Genomic DNA, 22,665 nt, shown 5'->3' with positions numbered 1-22,665 from the left:
CTCAGCAGCAAGAAAAATTCTATCTCCCCCTTCCAGAGAAACCCCACCATGATTGTGACAGCTCCCCTTCAAGACAAGAGCGCTCTTAAAGAAAACAAACCCAAAGCGGTGTTCTTCCGTTTGATTCCCAAAGCGTTGGTGCTGCTGCCTGCACACACAAACACGGGTTTTGCTGTAACTCCTGTCACTTCCCTGCTCCCAGCCGCGGTGCAGCTCAGCTTCTCAGCTGCACGGCTTTGCAGATTCATTACGAAACAGCGATTAGCACGCGGGAACCCCCCTCACCCCAATATCAATTGAACTTCCCAAAGCAGAAAAGCAGCCTGGATTTGTTCAGGGCGAGCAGAGAACAAGGGCTTTCAGCTCATCGCCACCACGGCTTTAGCGGCAGAGCCGCTTCTCCGCAGCGAGATCCCTTTCCCTGGAAGGCTGCGTGCATGCAGAACAAGGGCACCCTAAATTTTCCCCTGCGTGGGACCTATAGGTGCCATAGGGGACGAGCAGTAATGGGAGGGTGGCGTGCGATGGAGACGTGTGGTGAGGGGATCGCTGATCTCTTTGTAAAGTTAAACAGAAAGGAAAACGCAGCACATGCTCCATGAAAAGGAGGGGGAAAAGAAAACAGGGAATGAGAAGGGAAAATGAATGAGGAAAATAAAGAAAATACAAAAAATATTTAAAAATAACCAGAAAATAAAATAAATCCTAATAGGGACTAAAGAAAACGGAACCCCGAGGAGAACAGAGACGAAGCGCACGGGGGAGAGGAGCCGAGGCTCCGGCTGCGATCCATGTGACACCCGGGGGGAACGGCGACCCGGGGGACCACGGGCTCGATCCCCCCCCCCCACCGCGCACCCCCTGCTCCGCGCCCCACTCGGCAACGCGTGACGTCACAAGGGGGACCCCGCCGCCGTGCATTGGTGGAGCGGGCCCAGCGGCTCCGCCCCCCCAGGAGGCTTCCACCAATGAGCGCGGCGGGTCTGCTCCATGTGCGAACCATGTGGCCGCGGGGGCGGAGCCAGCGCGGCGGGGCCGCGGGTGTCCGCTCCGCGCGCGGGGCTCCGCGGGCGCGCACGGCCGCGGGGCTCGGCGGACCCTTTGTTCGCCCCGCGCTCCTGCCCCGCGGTGCCGCCGGCAGCCCGCTCCCAGCCCCGCTCCGCTCCGCACACCGCTCCGCAGGGACAACGCGCAGGGGCGCAGGCTACGCGCACGCCACCGCACCCGCGGAGCAGGAGGCCGGCGGTGAGGCTGGGCCACCGCCCCGCACCGGGCGCTCGCCCTGCCCTGCCCTCCCCGCCGGCTACCTGGCGAGCGCTGCCTCTTGCCTACGTGACTCTGCCCATGCCCCGGCGGGGGGAGCGGGGACGTGTCACCGCCTCCTCCCCCGCCGCTCCGGCTCCGCCACCGGCTCCCCGCGGTCCCCTCTCCGAGCCAGCTCCCGCCGGCAAGCGGAGATGCCCCCCTCCCCGTCCCGCTCCGCTCTTCCATCACAAACTTTCCCCCCGGGCCCGGTCTCCACGGTCGCAGGGGGGGGTCCCACGCGTGCCCCCGCGGCGGGGGGTGCAGGCCAGCCCCTGCGCCCTTTGTCACCGTGTCCCCTGCACCCAGCCAAAACTTTGCACTATTATTCTTATCCGCCTCCCCCCAGGCCCCCATCTCCGCGGGTCACGCACACTCGCGGCCGCGGCCACAAGCACACACTTACTTTTATTCTCCTTCTCGATCCGCTCCAGGTAGCTGGCGGCCTCCAGCAGCACCTGCACGTTGTAGAGGAAGGTGTCCATGCCCGCCGCGGGGCTCGTGTTGCAGATGTCCCCGAGGGGGCACCGGGCCCCGCCGGCCTCCCCTGCTCCCCGCGGCTCCCTCCGCGGCCGGCCGCGCTTCCCCATGCCCCGCCGCGCCGCCGCTTCCCTGTGCGGCGCTGCGTGCGCGCCTGTCCTAGCGCTGCCGCCGCCGCCCGCCCCGCCGCTCTGTCGCCCCACGGGCCGCCGCCGCCGTCCCGCCCCCCCCGCGCCCCGGCGGGGCGGCCCGGTCCGGCCGCGCCTGCGGAGTGCGAGCGCCGGCGGCTGCGCGGCTCCCGGGGTGCGGGGGGGGGGGAAGAAGGGGGGGAGCGGGCGGCGGGGCTGGGGCGGGCTTGTCCCGGGATGCGTTGAACCCCCCCAGCGGCAAACGGCCCCCGGGTGCGGAGTCGGTGGTGGCGCGGTGCTGCGGTGCCCGTGTGGCGTGGGGGGCCCCGCTGCACCCCCCTCCAGGACGCAGGGGCACAGCAGGGCCGGCCCTGCCCCTACTCACCCCGTGTCACCTCCCGCCACTGCCCGAGGGTCCTCCCCTGCGCAGGGACCCGAGGGGACAGCAGCCTGGGGGTGCCCTGGGGTGATGGACGCTGAGCACAGCCCCTTATGTCCACGGACCCCCGCGGCACGAAGCACCGCTGGTTTAACGTCAAATAACTCCTTTTTTGAGCAGCGTCCCCCGTACAGCCCTCCCTGAGTTCGGACTCCAAAAGTGGTTAATAAATGAATTTGGCCCGAAGCAAATCAATGCTGGGGAGCGGGCAGGGGGGCACCAGCCACCCCCAGCCCATGTCTGTCCCTGCGGACCCAGGGTCAGGGCTCGGCACAGCATGGCTGGGGTGTATCCTTATTTTCCCCTTGTTCCACAGCCAAGCAGGTAGAGAGTCTGCCTCCGGGGAGAGGCTGAGGAAGAGGAGAGCCTTCACATTTCCATAAGCCTACTATCCCTAGGAGCTTGGAGGGGGCAGCAGGAGGGGACCCCACTGCACAGGGCTCCCTCTGACACCCTCCTGGCTCTGCTTGCACTCGTGACAGCAGCGCCCAAGCCGTGCTGCCAATGCTGTCAGTGTGAAACCCTGCTCCTGACTTGCCGGTTGGGTTGGTCTGGATCCAGCAAGGAGCCCTGTGGGAGCAGCCAGGGTGAAACATTGCCCCAGAGATGTGCTGGGGTGTGGGGATATGTTAATGCCTGGAGCTGTGGGGCTCCCTGGCCTCATAGGGGTCAGCGCTGGCTGGAGGTATGGGGAGAAGAGAGGTCGTGGTGTGTTTAGAAGATGCCATATTAGTAAGTGTTAATTGGTACCTGGAGCCTTCAGTGTCACAGGGCCTGAATCACCCGAGAGGGGAGGATGCCCCAACCGGCAGCGCATGCAATGAAGTCCCTCTGGCTCCCAATTGCTGGGGGCTGGCAGGCTATTTTTGGGAAGCAGGATTTCATGGGTCAGGTGTCCCGGGAAGGGCACGTGCCAGAGCCAGGCTTTCCGGATGGCTCAGCACAGCCTCTCCCATGGCCATGTGGCACCTCCACGCTGGCAGCACCACACAGCTCCTGCCCTATCTGAGACACCACGACTCGATCCATCTGCAATGTACCAATGGACGGCACGGGGTGGATCAGCAGTGCTCGGGGATGGGAAGTCCCTGGAAAATTAGGAAAGGGGGGGACACAAACATCAGCTGGATTTCGCCATGGCCTGGAGGAGAGCAGGGAAAGCAGAGGTGGAGCCTGGGAGCAGGGAGCAGAGTGGGATGGCATGCTGCTGCCTGGCTGGAGTGTGCTCTATCCCTGCAGGCATCTGCCCATGCAGAAAAGCAGGATTTCAGCTGCTGACCAGAGCAAGGGGTGAAGGTGGAAGCCAGGCTGAGCCATAAAGGACTCGCAATGTACTTGGCTTTTATTAACTCCACTGACTAGCTGAGATAAGACACAATTCCCACTTTACAAGTGTGCTCTGGCAAACGCTCATTAAAACATGAGGCAGAAAGACTCTGGCTTTCTAATTGCACGAGGAGTGCGCTGGGGATGTCTGTGCTCTAACCAGCCCTGGTTGCATCTGCTGGGAACCTGGACACGAGCAGCTGGAGTGCTGAGGGCATGGTTCCGCCTGCAAAGAGAAGCAAGCTTTCCATGACCTTAGCTTAAAAGTCCTTACTGGAAACACACCCAAGGCGGCAGAGGCAGCCAGCACCACACTGCTCAAACATCACATCATTTCAGTGTCTTATCCCCTCTCCCAGAAGGCGGCGAGGATGTGTATGGTCACGCTGCAGATCCTGTGCCTAACAGCAGCATCTTCTGTTACCTAACTGCATTTCTTGGTCCTCCTCTCGCACCTGCACAACCCTTCTCCTGGGATTTTCTGGATGCTTTGTATGGATCGGTGCTGATTCAGCCGTCAGGAGCCAGCACTGCTTTTCCCAGTGTGACATCCCCAGCTCTGAAGCCAGATTAATCATAATTTGGATTCCCTTCCCTTCTAGCTATGTTCCAGGATAACTTGTCTTTAAAGGCACTTCTACAGAGGAAAGCAAGTGTCCCCCAGGCAGGGTACAGGCAGCAATGCTGTTCTGGCCAGGCTGCAGGGTGCCCCAAGAACCTCGGTGGGTCTGGCCCAGCTCTGGGTCCCAGCTACAGCCCCACAACCCCTGACTAAGTGGGACCATGCCCTGGGCCCTTTGATGCTCTGTTTCTTTCTCTGGGTGTCCATCTCTGGCCACCAGCAGCAGGGTGCGGAATTGGCCTGGCTGTGCTCATGCTCCGCTGCAACAGCCCCTTATCACAGCTCCCATCTGGATCCTGGGCGTCTGTGCATGGCTGGGGCTTTGGTGGAGCACTGGAGACTGTGCCTGGGCATCTCCCATGGTGTTTGTACTCAGAGACAGGGCAGGGCATGGCACAGCTCGGGCTATTGACTGTTGGTGATGCAGGGAGGTGCAAGAACACTTGCCTGTCCTGTCTGCTCCTGGGACAGCAGAGAGATGTGGCACCTGCTGGGGAATGGGGTAGGGAGAGACCAGCATTTCCAAGGGAATGGCCCAAGGGCAGGATTCCCAAGGGAGCTGGCTCAGGAGAAATGAAGTTTCTAGGGTCTATGGGCTGGGGGTACATTGCAGTAAAGGGGGGGCAGGGGGAAGCACATCAAGAGATCTGAGGGGCAGCCCAGAAGGAGCAATAAGGGAGGAGGCTTTGCAGCATCACCAGCTCCACACATCCAGCAGCCGTGGTCCAGCACCCTCATCCACAGCAACCTCCTAAATACAGCCAGTTAAGTGCAGGCTGGCTTTATTTTCCTTCTCTGTTCCTTTGTTCAACCTTTGAGCTCACCCTGAAGTCTTGTCATCAGTTTCTTCTCTGCGAGGCAGTGGTCAAGTTGCTTCTTAGTGGAGGGACCAGGAGGAGCCCTATGGGCCCCCCCCCTCCATCTTTGCCATTGTAAGTTCTCTCTCTCAGAAGCTGTGAGCTGGCACAAGCTCCTCTTGGCTCTTACTCCTTCTTTGCCATTTTTACTTGGCCTTTCACAGTAGTTGCTATGCAGTACTGATATAAAAATAATAGAGGATTCTTTCTTGCCCACCCCAAAGGGAAAGCATACATATGGTCTGAAACTGCATTGTGCCAGCAGGGAAAAGCACATCTTTCAGTGGGTGGATTCACTGCTCAATATTCCCTCTGGGTCTGGGTGGCTCTGGAAGGGGTGGATGGGATCTGCTGAGGTGGGTGGGAAGATGGACGTGGCAAAAGGCTGGAGAGCGTGTCCCTGATGAAATGGGCTGAGCGGAGGATCTAGTTCTCCAGCTGCTGAACGGGAAACTATACACCACTCCTAGGAATACATGGATTGATCCTGGAGTCCGGGCTGGTGGATAAAGAGAGGGTCGTTTGACACTGCTCCAGGCAGGGAGAACTGGTGGTACTCACAGTGTGCAGCGTTGCATGCTCCGGCTTTGGGGTTTTATGTTAAGCGCCGTATCAGTGACATCCAACACGCTGCTGAGGTTTGTGCTCTCTGGGCCTGTTAGCAGCAGGATGCACTGCAGGGAAAGCAAAGAGAGACCCACACCTCCCAGAGGATGGTAGTTTGAGCCCCCTCTGGCTATCAGATACCTTGTGTCCCTCCTCCCAGCTTTTTACGGATTTCATAGCAAATAACCCCCCGATCCCGCTGTGTTTTGATGCATTAGCTCAGGACAGGCTTCCCAAGGTGCTGACTGCTATGAAACCACTCATCCTGGGGACCGAGCACGAATCTGAGGTGCTCAGATGCCTCATTTTTCCCTTTCTCCCCCCCAGGTCTCATGTCTTGGTGAGCCAGCTGCAGAAAAGACAGCTTAGAGGAAGAGAAAGGCAGCAGCTGTAAAGGAGAAATGTCCTGGGAGGTTTCCAGACATTCTCCCACAAGATGATGGAGCGCATGGAAACGATGCCCAGGGGTTCGCAAGGATGTGGGCTCGGTTTCGCCCTCCCCAGGGCCATCCCTTCAGCAATACCTCATTTCTGCTTCGCGACACCTTTCAGAGCCTGGGCTCATCACACTGTCTGTGCAAAGAGATCCCAGCTGCACACAGGCAAATCACTGCCCATGGATTTCGTGGCTGAGTTGGGCTTTGCAGCAGCTGGGGTTAGTATTAAGGTGGGAAATCCATCAGGGCACACCCCATACTTGACTCCAGTGATGGTAAGAACATGATCACAGTGCAGTTACCCGCTGCCCTCGCAGGGGCTCAGGGGTTGCTCTGAATCAATGGCCTGGTACAGGTTTAGTTCAAAATGTTAATCACATTTCAGAGCAAAAGTCATGTCTGGCCCTGCTGTCACTGCTCACCTGCAGCCAGGTGAAGGGGTCGGTGCCCATGGGGAGGCTGCAGGAACCTGATGGTGGGCACAGGCTGTGGGGTAGTCTTGGACACAAGGACAATGCTCTCGGCCCTACTGCTGTGCCACAGTGAAGGCAGCCCCTAGCCACAGTGCCAACAGCGATGGAGAGCGGGTGGGGAAGGGAGCACGTGGCTTGGAGGTGACAGTGCTTCCCAGGGGGAGTCAGTTTAGGAGGAAGCTTGGAAGCAGCTGGGGCCACCAGCAACGCATCAAGAGGCAGCTCATGAGCCTCACAGTGTAATTACAGCTGCCCAATGGTTTCCTTCACTTCTCACCAGCATCTCCCTCCAACACCTCCTTGGCCTGCAGCTCGCTGTGCCTCTGTGAGACCCTGGCAGGCAGGTTCTGACCACAGGAGCTGATCCGGAAGGGTTTCCCAGCACATCCCAAGAACAGAAAACCCCAGCAGTGTTTGGATGCAGTTTTGCTCATCTTTACTTGCTTGACATCCTAACATTCAGGTACAAATTGACCATCCCTGCTGCTACTCAGAGCACCGGGTGCTGTAAGGGGAGGGCAAAACCAGAGGGGATCTGCTGGGTCATTTAGTCCAACTATTCTGAGCAGCCACGTCACATAATCCCCTTCACAAATTTCCCAGCCTCCCAGCAGCCCCCACCAGTTAATACCCGTTTGTTTGTGTGCCAATGTTATCTGCGGGTTAAAAGCTGCTCACTCTCCCCAGTGTTTCCCTACGGCTTCCTCCTCGTCCTCCTCCACCCCCTCAAGCAGTAACTAAGGAATAGGACCATGCATCCTCCCAGGCTGCTCCCACTCGGCATCCTCCACTTTCTCCCTGGCCATGGCTTGTTGCACCAGCACCACGGGCAAGTCTCAGCATCTCAGCTCCTGGTTTGCTGCCCCAGCCATGCACATGGATGGCTTCTGATTCCTGAGCAATCCATTGACAACCACGTCACAGCAAACCCACTGCTGCCCATCCAGACTCTCCTCCTGTGCAGGTCCTGGCTCCATTGAGTGTTGGGTGACATCCCCACCTCCTCTGCCCCCTTCACCGATGTGTCACCACTTTGCAGCTCATTTACCCGTCCTCTGGTCCCACTAACGTGTTGCATGGTGCTGTCAGATACATCTGAAGAAGAGATCTGATCCATTCCAGTGCCTGGCCTAGAACACTGGCTGTAAAGGACAGATCAGTGTGACCTGTTCATTGCACTGCAACCTTTTCCCTTCCTGTCAGGGCCTTCGACTGTTGGTTCCTCCAGGATGCCAGGTGCCATAGCATCACCCAACGAGCAAACTGCTTGCAGAGTAAGAGCAAAGAGAAGGCTCCAACGCAGGGCTCGGGGCAGGTGGGTCCCTGGCAGGGCCGGTCGGGCAGCACAGCACAGCACAGCACAGCACACACCTTGCTTAAATCAGCAGCTGATTGTGGGTGACGTCTTTGGCAGGAACTGGTTTGCTCCGTGTTCCTGCCCTGCCTTGGGTATTTCCCTTCCCGGGCACTCCTATGGCCACCCTTCCTTCGTGCAGGGCTCACAGAACACAGAGCAAGCCTCTGGGTGTTGGCTCTCAGAAAGCTGGCGACAGAGAGGAGTACAAATGGTCTGCTCCCTGTTTCAGGCTGCTGAACCCGGTGGCGGATGACTCAATCCACACCACCCAGTTTAAACCTTAGGCTGCCATGAGACTCTGGTGCTGATTGATTTTCCCATTGCCTGCTCCACCACAAGCATCACTTTGATAGAATCATAGAATAGTTCGGGTTGGAAAGGACCTTAAGATGATCCAGTTCCAACCCCCCTGCCATGGGCAGGGACACTCACACTAAACTGATGATGCTGAAAGGTGCTGTTTGCAGAGGTACCTGTCTAAACCGACCCAGAAATTCTCTCAGCACCTTCAGGAAGCTGATCCTAGAGATCCTCGTTCAGACCTACCCTTCTTGTTTGTATAGCACTGAGGAAACCCTCCAGCAGGACAGCCCCATCCATCAGAGTGCTCCCAGCCTCCAGGGAATGGAGGGAAATGATTTACTGGGGTGCCCAGGATTAGCAACAGGATTTGTTGTGTTCAGAACACTGGGGGTGATTCCATGTTGGAGGCTGAGGGATGGAGACGTGAACGTGCTGTGGGTTGTGGGGGGTGAAGCGGGATGGTGGCAGCAAACCCTGCCTGGGGATGGTGTGGGGACCTGGTGGTGGGAAGTTTAGATTGGGTATAAGGAGGAAATTCTTTCCTGTGAGGGTGGTGAGGCACTGGAATGGGTTGCCCAGGGAGGTTGTGAATGCTCCATCCCTGGCAGTGTTCAAGGCCAGGTTGGATGAGGCCTTGGGTGATATGGTTTAGAGCGAGGTGTCCCTGCCCATGGCAGGGGGGTTGGAACTTGATGATCTTAAGGTCCTTTCCAACCCTAACTATTCTATGATTCTATGCCTTTGGCACAAGCTCAGCGCCAGGAGCTCGGGCGCATGGGTGATGAAGAAGGAGCAGGGTTGATTTGATGGGCAGCTGAGCTGAAGCACTGGATCAGATGGGGATATAGAGGACACAGCCACCCAGTGCTGCTGCCAGCAGAAGCAGCCTGCAGGGCTGCAATGGGGGAAAGCTGCTGGAGAAACACAGAGACGGGGGCTGTGGGGGGAAAGCAGAAAGTCACAGAGTCACAGACTGGTTTGGGTTGGAAGGGACCTTAAAGCTCATCCAGCTCCAACCCCCTGCTGCAGGCAGGGACACCTTCCATTAGACCAGGTTGCTCCAAGCCCCATCCAACCTGGCCTTGAACACTGCCAGGGATGGAGCGGTCCCAAGGCTGTTGGTGAGGTGACCCAACACCACACATGATGGGCACCGCCAGCCCTTTGTGCTGAAACCAAACCCGTGACAACCCAGTGGCTGCAGGCGTGCTCCCTGCCCAGCCCAGCCTGGTCAGAGCAAGGCCATAAAGGAGAAGGTGCCTGTTTGACACCGTCTGCCCCAGCTGCCGTGCAGGTTGCAGCTGTTTGTCCCAGGCACGTTGGCCGCAGTACTCGTCGGGTCGGTATTTAAGTGCCTCTCCCTAACGACGCAGGAGGCAGGCTGTAATTTGCCAGCACTGCTCAAACAATACAGATAAACCTGGGGTACACAAAGGCAGCGGAGCGGGGAACTCCACCGCCTGATTCTGCTCCCCTTCGGAGCTGGTGGCTCCAGACATGGGCGGGAGGTGGAACCGTGGGTGCCTTGGCCTTCGGGAGGAGGAAGGAAGATGTCCAATAACAGGAGACACCCACTTGTGCTGTGCTGAGCCGGGGTGAAGCCATCAGTGTCCCCAGCGCCACCAGGGCTGGGCTGCCGTGTGCTGTTAGAGCTCAGCACATCCCTTTGCTTGGGCTTCCTTTTCTTCTTCCTGAATTCCACATGTAAAGATAAAGGGAAGAATTCTCTCTCTGGTCTTTTTTGACCTTAGCAGCATGAGCACTGCATGGGAGATGTCAACGACCTCACTCTTGCTTGGGAAACACCCAGCTGGACATTAAAACCTTTAGCTTAGGAGGCAGAAGAGCTGCCCCAACACCATTGTGGGCCCTCAGGACCTTGGCTTCAGCAGAAGCAGGTAAAGAAGGGAAAGCTCCATCCCGCAGCCGCATCTTCTCACCCTGTGATGCTCAGAGCATCTCTGCCTCCCCGGCTCCCCTCGCACCCCAGCCTCAGGCCAGGGGATGGAGATTTCACCCAAACGCTATAAATAAGCAAGGAGAGTTAACAATTACCCTGCCGTTGCACTGTGAGCACTGAGAAAGCGAAACACATCCTTCCTTGTACTGCCCAGGGAGTGGACCTGTGTTTATGACCCTGTTTAACACAGACACGTAGCACAAAAGAAGACACAAATGGGTAATCCTCAATATTGATAGGGAAGGGCAGTTACACAGACTATGGGTGGGTTTCGGTGTTCCTTAAATATGTACACAAACTATGCTGTTAGAGTTGCTGTCAAAGTGCTGCACGTTTGCAGCATGCTTTAAATTGCTCAGAAATAACTTATGGCCATTAAAACTAATTGGGGAATCACCTGGGTTTGGGCACCCCAAGTACATTTTAGGATGGTGGGTGTGTGACCCTGCCTGTGCCGCAGTGACACCCATGGGTCACCTACTTCATGCATGGCTCTGCAGGAGCCTGATGGCTCTGCCTCACCCTGTTCGGGATGGCGCCCGGTTCCTGCATCCCATCCCTGGACCACTCAGCATCCTCATCCCGTCGCTAACACACCACACGCACCCAGGGAAACCGGCTGCTCCGTCACCAGGTTGCACATTAACACCACACCTACAACACGGAGTAATTTATGGGGAAACTCACCTAACTCTCAGATAACCGCGTCCCGGCACCCGGCATCCTGGCACCCGATACCAGACGTGTGCCGGGCGCAGCGGCCGCACCGGCGCCTGCTCGGACACAAGCTGGGAGGACGCAAACAAACACCAGCAAGGCAAAAAAAGGGGCTGTTTGTTTGAAGGTGCCTGGAACAGGAGGAAACCAAGGGTGCGTCAGATGGGAAAGCACAAAGCCAGCAGGGAAACGGGGTTTATTTATAAACCTCTAGAGGAGGGCCATGAACAATGGGCTGGGCGGTTTAATCCCACCCCGCCATGGAAAGGGAACCTGGCACAGAGGGGCAGGGGAGCCCTGGATGGGTGAAGAGCTGCACAGTGCATGTTTCCTCCCTGGGGTGGGAGGGAGCACCCAGGAGCCGGCAGGTTTGGGGGTAGAGCCCTGTTCCCATGCAGCAGCGGCAGCCCTGAGCACGGTTCAGAGCAGGAGGTGCAGCAGCAACTGCATCCTCACTGGGAGCTGTTTGCAACTGACTGCACGTCCTCACCTCCAATGGTGTTTCTGTTGCACACAGGAGCGTACAGGTGAGCCATGGTGGGTGCATGTCGCAGCCCCACGGTGTTTCCCAAGCTCGGGAAGTTGGAGGCAGCAGCCAAAAATGGTCCATACACACATGTACCTGTGCTCCTGGAGAAGCCTGGCTGGCTGTTTGATCATATGCTGACCATAGGCTGACATGGGAGAGTGCTTCCTGCATGCCAGACATGTGTTCTCCATATGGGAATATGCCCCTGTTAATCTGAGTTTCCCAGATATTAATCTATTTGTGGGCTACAGAAACTTGGGCACCAGGGCAGGCAGAGCAGCCTTTGCAGCTCACCTGGCGGTGGAGAAGCTTGTTCCTGACCCCTGCATCTCAAGAATTTGCCCTTTTAAAACCTGGCTAAACCCATTCTGGCTGCCTCCTCCTACCTGTGCTCTAAAGCAGCTCAGGAAGGAGCCGTGTGCCCAGTGCTACGGCTTCAGAGTCCACACCAGCCCAGAGGGGACGGTGATGGGAGCTGGGCACAGCAGCTCCCGTGCTAGCACTGCTCCAGGGATCCTGTTGCAGCCTGGGCTGTCCATGGCCTCACCACGCTGCCTGGTCAGCACGATGCCCAGATGGCAATTGCATGGCGTCCCTGACAGCTCTATGGCAGAGCTGAGGCTTCTGTTCCAAGTTACTGAGTTAGGGTAAGAACCACTTTTCCTTTCCCAAAGCCTGCCGGAGCCAGGAGCATCCCACAGGGGTAATTCACAGCTTCTTCTTCAAGCACCCACATAGGTATGGACAGGATCCTAGTGAGGAGCATCCATTCCCTGCCCAGCCAAGCAGGAGGAGGGCTTGCAGCCACCTCCCACAGCACCCCCTCATTTCATTAGGGGCAAACCTCAAGGCACTGAAGATGCTCAGGATCACAAGTGATGCTTTAAACAGAACAGCACATCGTGATCTTGCTGCTAATGCATTGACCCATGGGGACTGCATGAGCCTGTGTCCCCTGCAGGCCTGGTGCACCTTCACATTGCCTGCGTACCAGGTATAGGCACTGCTTGAACACCTTCCAGTTGGTGTCTAGGGCTCTGTCAGGACAGGTTCTGCTTTACCTGCAGTGCAGACAGCATTTGTACGGATGCTGGAGGACCATGGCTCCGAGTTTCCATTCTCAGAGTAAACGTTTATTCAGTGCCCAGTAAATCAGCGGCATTGACAGCTCTGGTGAGATGGAAATGAGAGCAGGGGCTGGAGCAGCGCTCCCCTGCTTCGGGTGGCAGCTCCTGGGCTGCCCCGGCACTAAAGGCTGGGTACTGACCTTGCAGGGGCTTAGTGCAAAGCGTCTCACTTGCCAAAACCCGCCCCAAAAAGGCAGCACGAAATGAGCCTCAGCGAGCTGTGCCACGCACATGTGGGGTTCGGGGGGGCTGAAGGTGCCCTCTGGAAGCCCAGTCCCTGCAGGGGAGGTATTGACCTGCTCAGGCACGTGTGCATTGCTTTCAAGCCTAAAATGCCCAATGTAAGAATATCATCGAATGACAGAATGGGTTGGGTTGGAAGGGACCTTAAAGCTCACCCAGGTGCAAGCCCCTGCCACGGGCAGGGACATCATTCATGATGCTTCGAGTCCTGTCCAGCTGAATGACCATCATGAACCTTTCCCCTTGCCCCCCCAACCCAGTTTGCACAAAGCTCATTTAGATGAGGGGCCAGGGCTCTGTTCCTAAAAGGCTCAGCAGCCCCCAGCGAGGGGCCGGCGCCACGGGAACCTCAACATGCCAACAGGCACAAGGGTGCCTGCAGGATGGTCCAGTAGCTCTTGACAAAGAGCCTCTGTCCTCACCCTGGGAGAACATCCGGGGCTTCTCTAGTGCCATAAAGCAACTGAGACACAGGAATCAAACCCAGTGGAGTAAGTCAGCCCAAAAACAGATGCAAAAGGGGGAATCTTCATCAGGGACTGCAGTGATAGGATAAGGGGTGATGGGTTCAAACTTAAACAGGGGAAGTTCAGGTTAGATATAAGGAGGAAGTCCTTTACTCTGAGGGTGGTGAGGCACTGGAATGGGTTGCCCATGGAAGCTGTGAATGCTCCATCCCTGGCAGTGTTCAAAGCCAAGTTGGATTGAGCCTTGGGTTAGATGGTTTAGTGTGAGGTGTCCCTGCCCATGGCATGGGGGTTGGAACTGGATGATCTTAAGGTGCTTTCCAACCCTAACTATTCTATGATTCTATGATAACATCTGCTTATAACAAAATCACTCCAACACCCGAACACTCTCCTATTACACAGACAATGGCAGAGCAAAATGTGCCAATGTGCCTCTTCCAAGTCATTTGTGAAGCTGGCCCCATTAAACCCAGGAAGGACCAGCTGCTCCAGCTGAGTGATCCCAGGTAGGTGATGTGTCAGCCAGGAAATCAGGGATTAAATGGATGAACTTATTATATGCAAACACTGTTGAATAAATCTAAATAAACTCTGATTATTTACACAGCATATTCCTAGTGCTGGTTGAATATTGACTCCTGCCAACTTTAAAGTAAAACTGAAGCCAGGCAGGGTCAATTATTTAATGTCTCTGTAGATATAATTTGCATGCAAGTATATACCAGTATACATAATATAGGTAATTATAGGTATTGGCGTTTGGGTTGTCTAGGCAGGTGGAAAGAGTAAGAGCTGAAAATACTCTGCTACTGCCCACTAGAGAGGGAAGGATGCTTGAAGGCACAAGGATGATCAGGGGACTGGAGCACCTCCCATATGAAGACAGGCTGAGAAAGTTGGGGCTGTTCAGCCTGGAGAAGAGAAGGCTGCATGGAGACCTCATAGCAGCCTTCCAGCAGCTGAAGGGGGCCTATAGGGATGCTGGGGAGGGACTCTTCATTAGGGACTGTAGTGATAGGACAAGGGGTAATGGGTTAAAACTTAAACAGGGGAAGTTTAGATTGGATATAAGGAGGAAATTCTTTCCTGTTAGGGTGGTGAGGCACTGGAATGGGTTGCCCAAGGAGGTTGTGAATGCTCCATCCCTGACAGTGTTCAAGGCCAGGTTGGACGAGACCTTGGGTGACATGGCTTAGTGCAAGGTGTCCCTGCCCATGGCAGGTGGGTTGGAACTGGATGATCTTAGGGTCCTTTCCAACCCTAACTATTCTATGATTCTATGAATAAGAAACTGGTGAATGGTATTTGGGAAGGGAGATACTGACCTCTGTTCCCTTTCTGCTGAGTGGATTTGACCAACAACTTCTCCATCTTGTTCATCCATGTGAAGAAGAATTGAGGTTGGAAGTGTCTGACATCCAAGGGCAAAGCCCTGTATATGAACCACAGCTACTGCAGTGTAGTCACAGCAGCTCCTGTAGGTTGCTTTTGGCACCTTGCAAAGCTGTAACTTGGGATACAATGAGGTTCTGGTCCTCTGGAGCATCTCCAGCTGCCCCAGTGCAGCACATGCCTGGGTACACCCCACCTGCACCCCACAACACCCGGCCAATAGGGGTTGGTCTGTGTTTGTCCTCCCTGCAAGCCCCCTGTATCAGCAGGCACAGCTCGGGGCTGGGTTCATACAGGTTTGATGGGGTTTGCAAGTCTGCAGCACCTCTGTTCCTCAGCTGTGGGACAGAGGGGAAAGGAAGGGGGTGATGTCCCGGCAGCTGCTTCACTGCACTGTGGCCACTGGGACTTGAAGTGTCTCCAAGCCCTAGGGCCAGCTTGTGCTGGGGCAGGTCCCTGCATCACCATTAGCACTCGGAGACCCTGAAGGGCTGTGTTCATTAAGCTTAGTTAACTGCCCTCAAGACCCTGGATACAGGTCAGCCACCCACAGCGACCTCCCCTTTCCCATCCCTGCAGGGGCATGGAAGAGAGGGAAAGGGCTCAGGTGCCAGGATGGTCACTGGGACACTCACCCCTGCAAGGTGATCAAGTGGGTTGCCGTGCTGCTGGGTTTGGGGCCTGCTTTCCCCATACAGCTCAGGAGTCATTTAGCTCCTGATGCATCAATCTGAGGGCTGAATGCCTGCTCTTCTGCAGCTCTCCATAGCACCCGAACATGCTCAGCCCCTTGGGTAAAACCAGGCCATTGAGCCAAGTGCCTCGGTCCAGGTGATGTTTGCACTTTCTGTACCTTTGGGAGCAGAGGGGTGAGCGCTGTGCCTGGCAAGGAGGGCAGAGAGCAGTCGGCATGCCGAAGGTCACAACCAGCACGGGGCTGGGAGCAGGAGGTTCCTGCTCAGAGCCATGCCCAGAACAGCACCACTGCCCAGAGCATTTCAGTTATCCCCTGCAGAGCTGGGCTGCTCAGCATCCCCATAGCCCGGGGGACAAGCTTTGGGTTTGCAAATAACATTTGCACATGAAAACGGTTCAAAAGTTACATCCATTGACATGCAGTTGTACCAAGGTACTGTTGCAAATGCAAAATTAAAGACACCTGGAAACCATGGCACTGAAGCAGGCAAGACAGAAAGGTGCAGGATCCTTTGGCACTGGTGGATTCTGCTTGTCTCTCCCTGGAGAGACCGGGAACCCCTCACTCCTCTGGGCAGTGGAGGTGATGGGCTGGGCAGCTCTGGCACAGCTGGGATGAAACATCTCAAATCAGTCACTTCTCGCATCCATCTGGCATCCCACCTGGGACTGACAGGAACCCTGCCTCCACAGGGGGGGAGATAAGGACACAAAGCCAGGAGGGGACATCCCCTTCCCTGTGTGCAGGTGTCAGCAGTTACAGCAAACATTTCCAGGTGAGGTGCTCATCCCCACAGTCTGCTTCCCCTGCTCCCAAAGCCCTCCAGAACAAGGGAGCATGGCCCACCTCTGGGTGATGCATCTTCCCAGGCTGTGACAGTGACCATGGTCAGACCCTGTATGAAATACAGCCAGGGGCTCTGCCAGGATAATGCTGCATGATTCCCTGCTCATCCCATAGCACCAGGTCTGTGGCACGGCGCAGCTTGGGTTGGAGGTGAAAGCTGAAGACCTGTACGATAGGGGTGCACTAATGTCACCCCTAAGCATAAGATCCTCGAGGGGGAAAGGTGAGCATCTGTTTCATGAGACCTCAAGCATTTGGTTTTCTCTCCCCAATGCAAATGTTGACCAGGGATAGGAAGGAGAAACTGGGAAAGTCAGGCAAGAGAGACTGCAAAGGAAGTTCTGTGAAACACGTGTTTCAGCTGCTTCCAGCTGTTGATTTTCCTTTATGTGCTTCATTTACAGGCAGACCCCCAGTAAGAAGCACTGACAACACCTTACACTTTATAGAAGTCAATGTCTTTTCCTCTCTTGGAGACAGTTTAGAGCATCTGTCCCTTTGACCATCATATATGAGAGATAGAATAGTATATAATAGAATATCTCTATATTAAAAATAACATTTATCTATCTCCATTCTCTCCCCTTTCTCTGATTTTCCGTGCACAGCAGTTACAGCACAAGCAGCTGACTCTCTCTCTCCCTTCTCAAGTCTGACTAATAGAGAAAACCAGCTATAACAGATGAGAATGAAGCTCCAACTTGCCCAATATCCCACTTCCCACACAGGTGAAGGGAGGACACTTGGAGAAATGCATAAAACCAGGGTGAGCGCACAGTGATGCTTCCTGAGACCCTGCCCTCAGCCTCCAACAACGCACGGTTCAGAGATGGGGACCAAGATGGCTTTGTCAGAATTTGCCTGCTGAAGGGCAAGAAGACACAAGCGGGTTGGCAGTGGCAAAGCACACCATTCCCTTGCCATTCCCTTGTAAAGAGCTATGGGAAGTCGGCACAACCTCCAGAACTGGTGCGGTTCCCCCACAGCAGCACATTTCCTGATGGTTTAAAATGATTTCCTTCTCTGTAGATCTTCCCAGAGATGTGGATTCCGTGACTTCTGGTTCTCCATTCCAGTGTGCCTGGGACAAACAGCTGCAACCTGCACGGCAGCTGGGGCAGACGGTGCCAAACAGGCACCTTCTCCTTTATGGCCTTGCTCTGACCGTGCTGGGCTGGGCAGGGAGCACGCCTGCAGCCACTGGGTTTTCACGGGTTTGGTTTCAGCACAAAGGGCTGGTGGTGCCCATCATGTGTGGTGTTGGGTCACCTCACCAACAGCCTTGGGACAGCTCCATCCCTGGCAGTGCTCAAGGCCAGGTTGGATGGGGTTTGGAGCAACCTGGTCTAATGGAAGGTGTCCCTGGGTTGGAGCTGGATGGGCTTTAAGATCCCTTCCAACTCAAACCAGTCTGTGACTCTGTGGTTCAGATACCCCTCACCTGAGGAGGAGCTCAGCGAGGCTCTGCCCCAGCCCCAGACACCTGAAGCTCTGCGGCTTCTGAGCCCTGTCCCACTGCACACCTTTCACTGGTCTCCCATCACTTCTGCCCCAACCATCCAGAAATGCCGAGAGCCCTCAGCCCGTGGGTGAGGTTGCTAGGGAGGAAATACTGAACACGAGGGCATTCTGCTCTGTGGAGAGAGCTCACAAGCACAAAAACCCCTTCAAAACATCCTTCAGGAGCTGAGAAAGCACGGGGGGACCGAGGGGAGCAGAGGTCTCGCCTGCTCCATTGCTGGGTTTTGAAGTGAACCAGTACTGTACGCGAGCCCAGCCGCCAGATGTCTGCTTTCATCTCGCTGCGCTGGAACTGGAATAAAGCCCGCAAAATCTCCACCGAAGCACTTCTTGGAGAGCTCTTTGTTAATGGCGTTCCGGCTGCAGGGAGCGAAGGCAGCAAACGTGGGAGTTTGATGCCATCTAAAGGCCGCCTGAGGTTTCACCGTTCAAAGGCTGCGTCTGGGACTCTGAACCACGACTGCACAATGAACTCTGCTCTCCAGCTCTCATCTTCAGGCTTTGCTTTGTTTGCTCACAAGCTGATCAGAGTTGACTGAAACTGTCCGTGCTGTGCTCTGCTCCAAGTACAAACTGCTTGCAGGTCCTGCTGGCACATGTAACACGTAACGCTTCCAAAGAACAGGCCTGCAGGATAATACAAATTTCTCCACACTAAATTCTGACAATCCTCTCTTAGAAACCTGAATTGATGCTGGCTTTGCAACTGGGACTGTGGCAAAGAGCTGAGAAGCCTTAATATTAGGGATGGGATTCCTACTATTCCTCCAAGAGTCTGTGGAGACAAACCATAGTAAGATAGAGTTCGAATCTTGGTTAAGGTTTATTTAAGATGCTGAATCAAAACGAATGTCTCATGCAGGGACAGAGCTCATGAAACCGCCACAGGCTCAGGGGGATGCAGTTTTACTTTCTTGTCAATGGGCACAAAAAGGCTGATTTGTGGAAGGACAGTGAAAATAAATATGTGTTGAATTCCTTACAGACATTCCACACAGTTGATGCAGCTATACAAACACAACACTGCAGCCTCTGCAGCCTCCAAGGTATACCGTATGCTGGCAGGGCACGACACAGATGTCTTCAAGCAACTTGGCATTAGAAATCTTCCAGACAGAAAAAAAACCTCTGTTTTCATTAATAAAGTGAAAAAATGGTGATTTCCACAAGCAATTTCCCTGCTCTGTACTGACAGCACTTAAACCACCCCAGTGCTGTGTCTTGGGCTGTCACACATAAACCCATGCTGCAGAGTGAGACCAAGCAGACAGGGCAGGGTGCTCTGGGAGAGGAAAGCCTGCAGCACACACTCAGTTGGGGTTCGGGTTCAACCCCACTGCCTGACAACACAGAGCTGTTTTACCACAGGCCTGTCCTCTTTCATCTCCAGGAGCTGTGACAGAGGAAACAACCACTCTCTAATACGATCACACTGGTTTCTTGCACAGCTTTCAGAACAAGCACAAGCAAGAAGGATGAGCTCTCAAGGAGTTATGTGCATAATCAAAGCATCTTCGAAACAAGGAAGTGATGTGGGAGCGCTGCAGGGACAGAAGGGCGCTCTGCACAACCCATCTATTTAAAATACTGTTTATTTGTGATTTAACATTAATTAGCATTACATCTATGAGCGATTTCCGATAACATTTATATATTTTCCACAGGACACAGGAGTCGGCTGGCTCATTCTTTATGCCAAAGCAAGGAAATAGAGGCATTAGCAAAAGGTGCAAATAGTTCACGGGTTGCATCTTAAAAAATATTTATGCACATTGCATTCATTTAAGATATATTCTTAAAAAAGTTATGAAAAGCGTCGTTCACAGGTTACTGTTTCTACACCTGGTGTAATACAACACGGGAAATGTAGAACGTCAAAAGAAACAAAACCCCAAAGTTAAGCAACTGAAAGTTTCCACTATGATTAAAAACACTGATTCCAGTATTTAGTGATAGCTAGAAAATTGTTTCCAGGATCCATTCCAACATTGCGTTATCACACTGACACGGTCAAAGCTAACCAGCCCCCAAACATGCTATAATCAACATTGGTGCATGCCAAACCACTCTCCAGCCATATTTAACAATTATATATGGTATAATATTTCAACCGGCAGTTTGGGAATCACATGGATCTTCAAAATGTACTTCCTATTGCGATGGCTGATTTACAGACGATTTGACACAGTGAAGAAAACCCTACGTTAATGTCTATGTTTAGTTTGTATTTACAATACAGTAAAAGTACTAAAACGACAACATCAGTAAAAATGAGTAAGTGGCAGTACCACCCTTACCCATGGCACTAGGCTCTGGTTTGCTCTGGGTTCACCCAAAGGACAACACGGATTCATGAGACCCTTTTACAATTCAAATGAAAGCGAAGAAGAAACCCAAAGTGTTGCACTCCGCATGAATCCATACAAATGATTTCAAACGTCTAATATGGAAATGTCACTTTGCTGATTTAATAAAAATATCCCACAATCCATAGCATATATTTAAAAAAAATAATCACCAAACTTTTACTTTCTTTTGTCTCTTCCTATTTTCTTACTATTTCACTTTCCCTTTTAACAGTTTTGTTTCCTTCATTTGGTTATGTTAAGAGATTATTTTTCTTCATTCATTAGCAATACCATGAGAGAAAAATAAAACAACCCACAAGTAATTTTTAAACGTGAATCCAGTTCAGTTTTATATGCTTTTATTTTCTGATTCCTAAGTCCCTGGATTCCTGAATTATATTTAAGTATACTCTAACCCAAGCATTCTTAAATACACTCTACTATTAAATGCTTGGTTCACATGCTTATAATACCTTTATACTGAGTGGTATACAAACATTTGAACATATAAAATCTTTTTGTTTTGCCAGTTAAACTAAATTATCAATGTTAAGTGTATAAAACCCCCCCTTCTTGAAAAATAAGGGTGTCCCCCCCAACTGATAGAATAAAAAAGAAGTCTTCAAAAATTATATTTCACTAAAATGAAATATTTGGCAAAAAAGTTATTGAAGAATGGAATTCTTTAGACATTTTGTATAATTCCAAATAAACTTTCTCTTACACAGTTTTTTCCCTAATATTATGTGCCAGTGTATAATAGTTCTACACGATCTATCTTAAAAAAGATTTAAAGGTGTGCTGTTCATATGCACCTGCTCAAACAGGGGTACAGAAACCAAATATATGGTCAAAATCACAATACAAAAATGTATGAGCTGGTTACCAAATGAGACAGCAGTTTTGAAAAGTCCTCTGATCACTCAACAGCAACTTTAATGAAGACTTTAGCTGTACTGATCATTTTCAGGTCTGCAAAATACTCCAAGCAGAACTTGCTGCCGCATACTGTGATGGTATTTGATCTTGCTATGATGGGAATTGAGCACCTGCCAGTGTAGTCCTACATGAAACTAATGAATGTTTCCAATCCTCATAGCAACTTTGGACACAGTTAAGCGAGAGATGAACTAACTTTCAATTAGCATGAAAGGGTTTCTTTGTTTTTTTGTTTGTTTAGTTGGTTTTCTTAAAGCAAAACCTCTTCCAGTTCCTTTTTGTTTAGGTTAAAAGTCCAGTTACTGCACACCCCTAACACTACGTTGTTAATGGTCAACTTACACGTTTAAAATGTGCAATGTCTCCTCGCAACAGAACTGCACTTACACTTCCACTTTCTCCTTCTTTTTGCTCTTTTTCAGGAAAGAAGGAGTGCGGAATTTCTTCTTCTTCTTTGATGGGGATTTGGAAGGTGACCCTTCAGGGGACAGGGCCTCTTCTATCTTTTCAGAGCTTTTAATCGTGATCTCCACGCTCTCCACAGTACTAGTGGTTAGCTGACTGACCCTCTTGGTGAGATCTTCTTCCACGTCATGTGCATCTTCCTTGCCGTTCACCACCACAACTGGCAGCTCCACAGATATTAGGTTAGCATTCTGGGTGTAGAGATCTTCATGGTTTTCTGAAGGAATAGACAATTTTGCAATTATTTCTGTACACTATCATGCAGAAAAACCCAGTATTGAAACAAAGTCTGTGAGTCTGGACTGCGATCCAAGGAATGAAACCCAAAGTGCTTAGATGTGTTTTTTTCCCTTTTATCCACACTTGTAAGCAGACAATACTTTGAAAGTGTCATTAAAGGAAAACAGGGTGGAAAAACTAATCTTATCTCTGGCAGGTATACGTACAGCTCAAGCTATAGAGAGTATATACAAATACAGTCTGCATATACACGTGGTCTCAAGCACATTCAGAATTCCACTTCACTGCAAGAGACTACTTTATGAAAATGCAGCCATTCCATACAGGTGTTCTTGGAGAACTAGACTTTCAAAATGCCTTCTTAGACTTCGCTGGAAAAGTCTTAGGCAAAAAATAAAATAGAATCGATTCCCTCCACCTTATTAATATTTAAATTGAAACTCAGACCTGTGTTGGTTTCTGTTTGCCAGAACTAAGCCTTAGAAAAGACTGGGAAACAGTTTTCTGGACAGAGCCCCACCCAGACTTGATAGAAGTGGGCTCTTTTTAGCTCAGTTGACTTAATGCAAGTGTAAGAATGCAGCAGAAGAGTGGATGACTCAGGTTATCAGAGCCATTGGCATTGTACAGAAATTGCATGGAATACCTTCTAATTTTTCTGGGACATTTTGCGGGGATTGAGTTTGTGACTGAATTTGTGACACAGATGAACCGTCATCTGAGAATAATTCCTGTTCAGCATCTGCAGGACAAGATCTGAATTAGTAGCCATGCAAAGTAAAAATCAAGCAAGAATGTCAGTGCTAGTGCTACAGGATTTACAGCTCTGCCTTGTGTTGTT

General features: G+C 52.8%; 2 protein-coding genes across 8 annotated transcripts in view; both read right to left on the bottom strand.

Annotated features, from left to right (window-relative positions):
- Positions 1 to 1,907, bottom strand: part of MXI1 (MAX interactor 1, dimerization protein) — a 57,533-nt gene extending 55,626 nt beyond the window's left edge. The window contains exon 1 of the mRNA XM_061372664.1: positions 1,709 to 1,907. Within this exon, the coding sequence (XP_061228648.1) occupies positions 1,709 to 1,892 (184 nt within the window). The 5' untranslated portion in view covers positions 1,893 to 1,907. The remainder of the gene's footprint in view (positions 1 to 1,708) is intronic.
- A 17,499-nt stretch (positions 1,908 to 19,406) lies between these two features.
- Positions 19,407 to 22,665, bottom strand: part of ADD3 (adducin 3) — a 101,769-nt gene continuing 98,510 nt past the window's right edge. For 6 of the 7 annotated variants that reach the window (XM_061372651.1, XM_061372654.1, XM_061372652.1 and 3 more), the window contains 2 exons: positions 22,471 to 22,566; positions 19,407 to 21,801 (listed from right to left, as the gene is read on the bottom strand). In XM_061372651.1, coding sequence (XP_061228635.1) covers positions 21,503 to 21,801; positions 22,471 to 22,566 — 395 coding nt within the window. In that variant the 3' untranslated portion in view covers positions 19,407 to 21,502. The remainder of the gene's footprint in view (positions 21,802 to 22,470; positions 22,567 to 22,665) is intronic. The other variant, XM_061372656.1, reaches the window with a different exon arrangement.

This window comes from Neopsephotus bourkii, unplaced genomic scaffold (assembly GCF_033783945.1).
Source record: "Neopsephotus bourkii isolate Nb327-2 ecotype Australia unplaced genomic scaffold, CSIRO-AGI_Nbou_v1 NB_1615, whole genome shotgun sequence".
In the NCBI taxonomy this organism is placed as follows: Eukaryota; Metazoa; Chordata; class Aves; order Psittaciformes; family Psittacidae; genus Neopsephotus; species Neopsephotus bourkii.
Note: the sequence above shows the minus strand (reverse complement) of the source record. Positions and strands in the feature narration are given on the sequence as shown.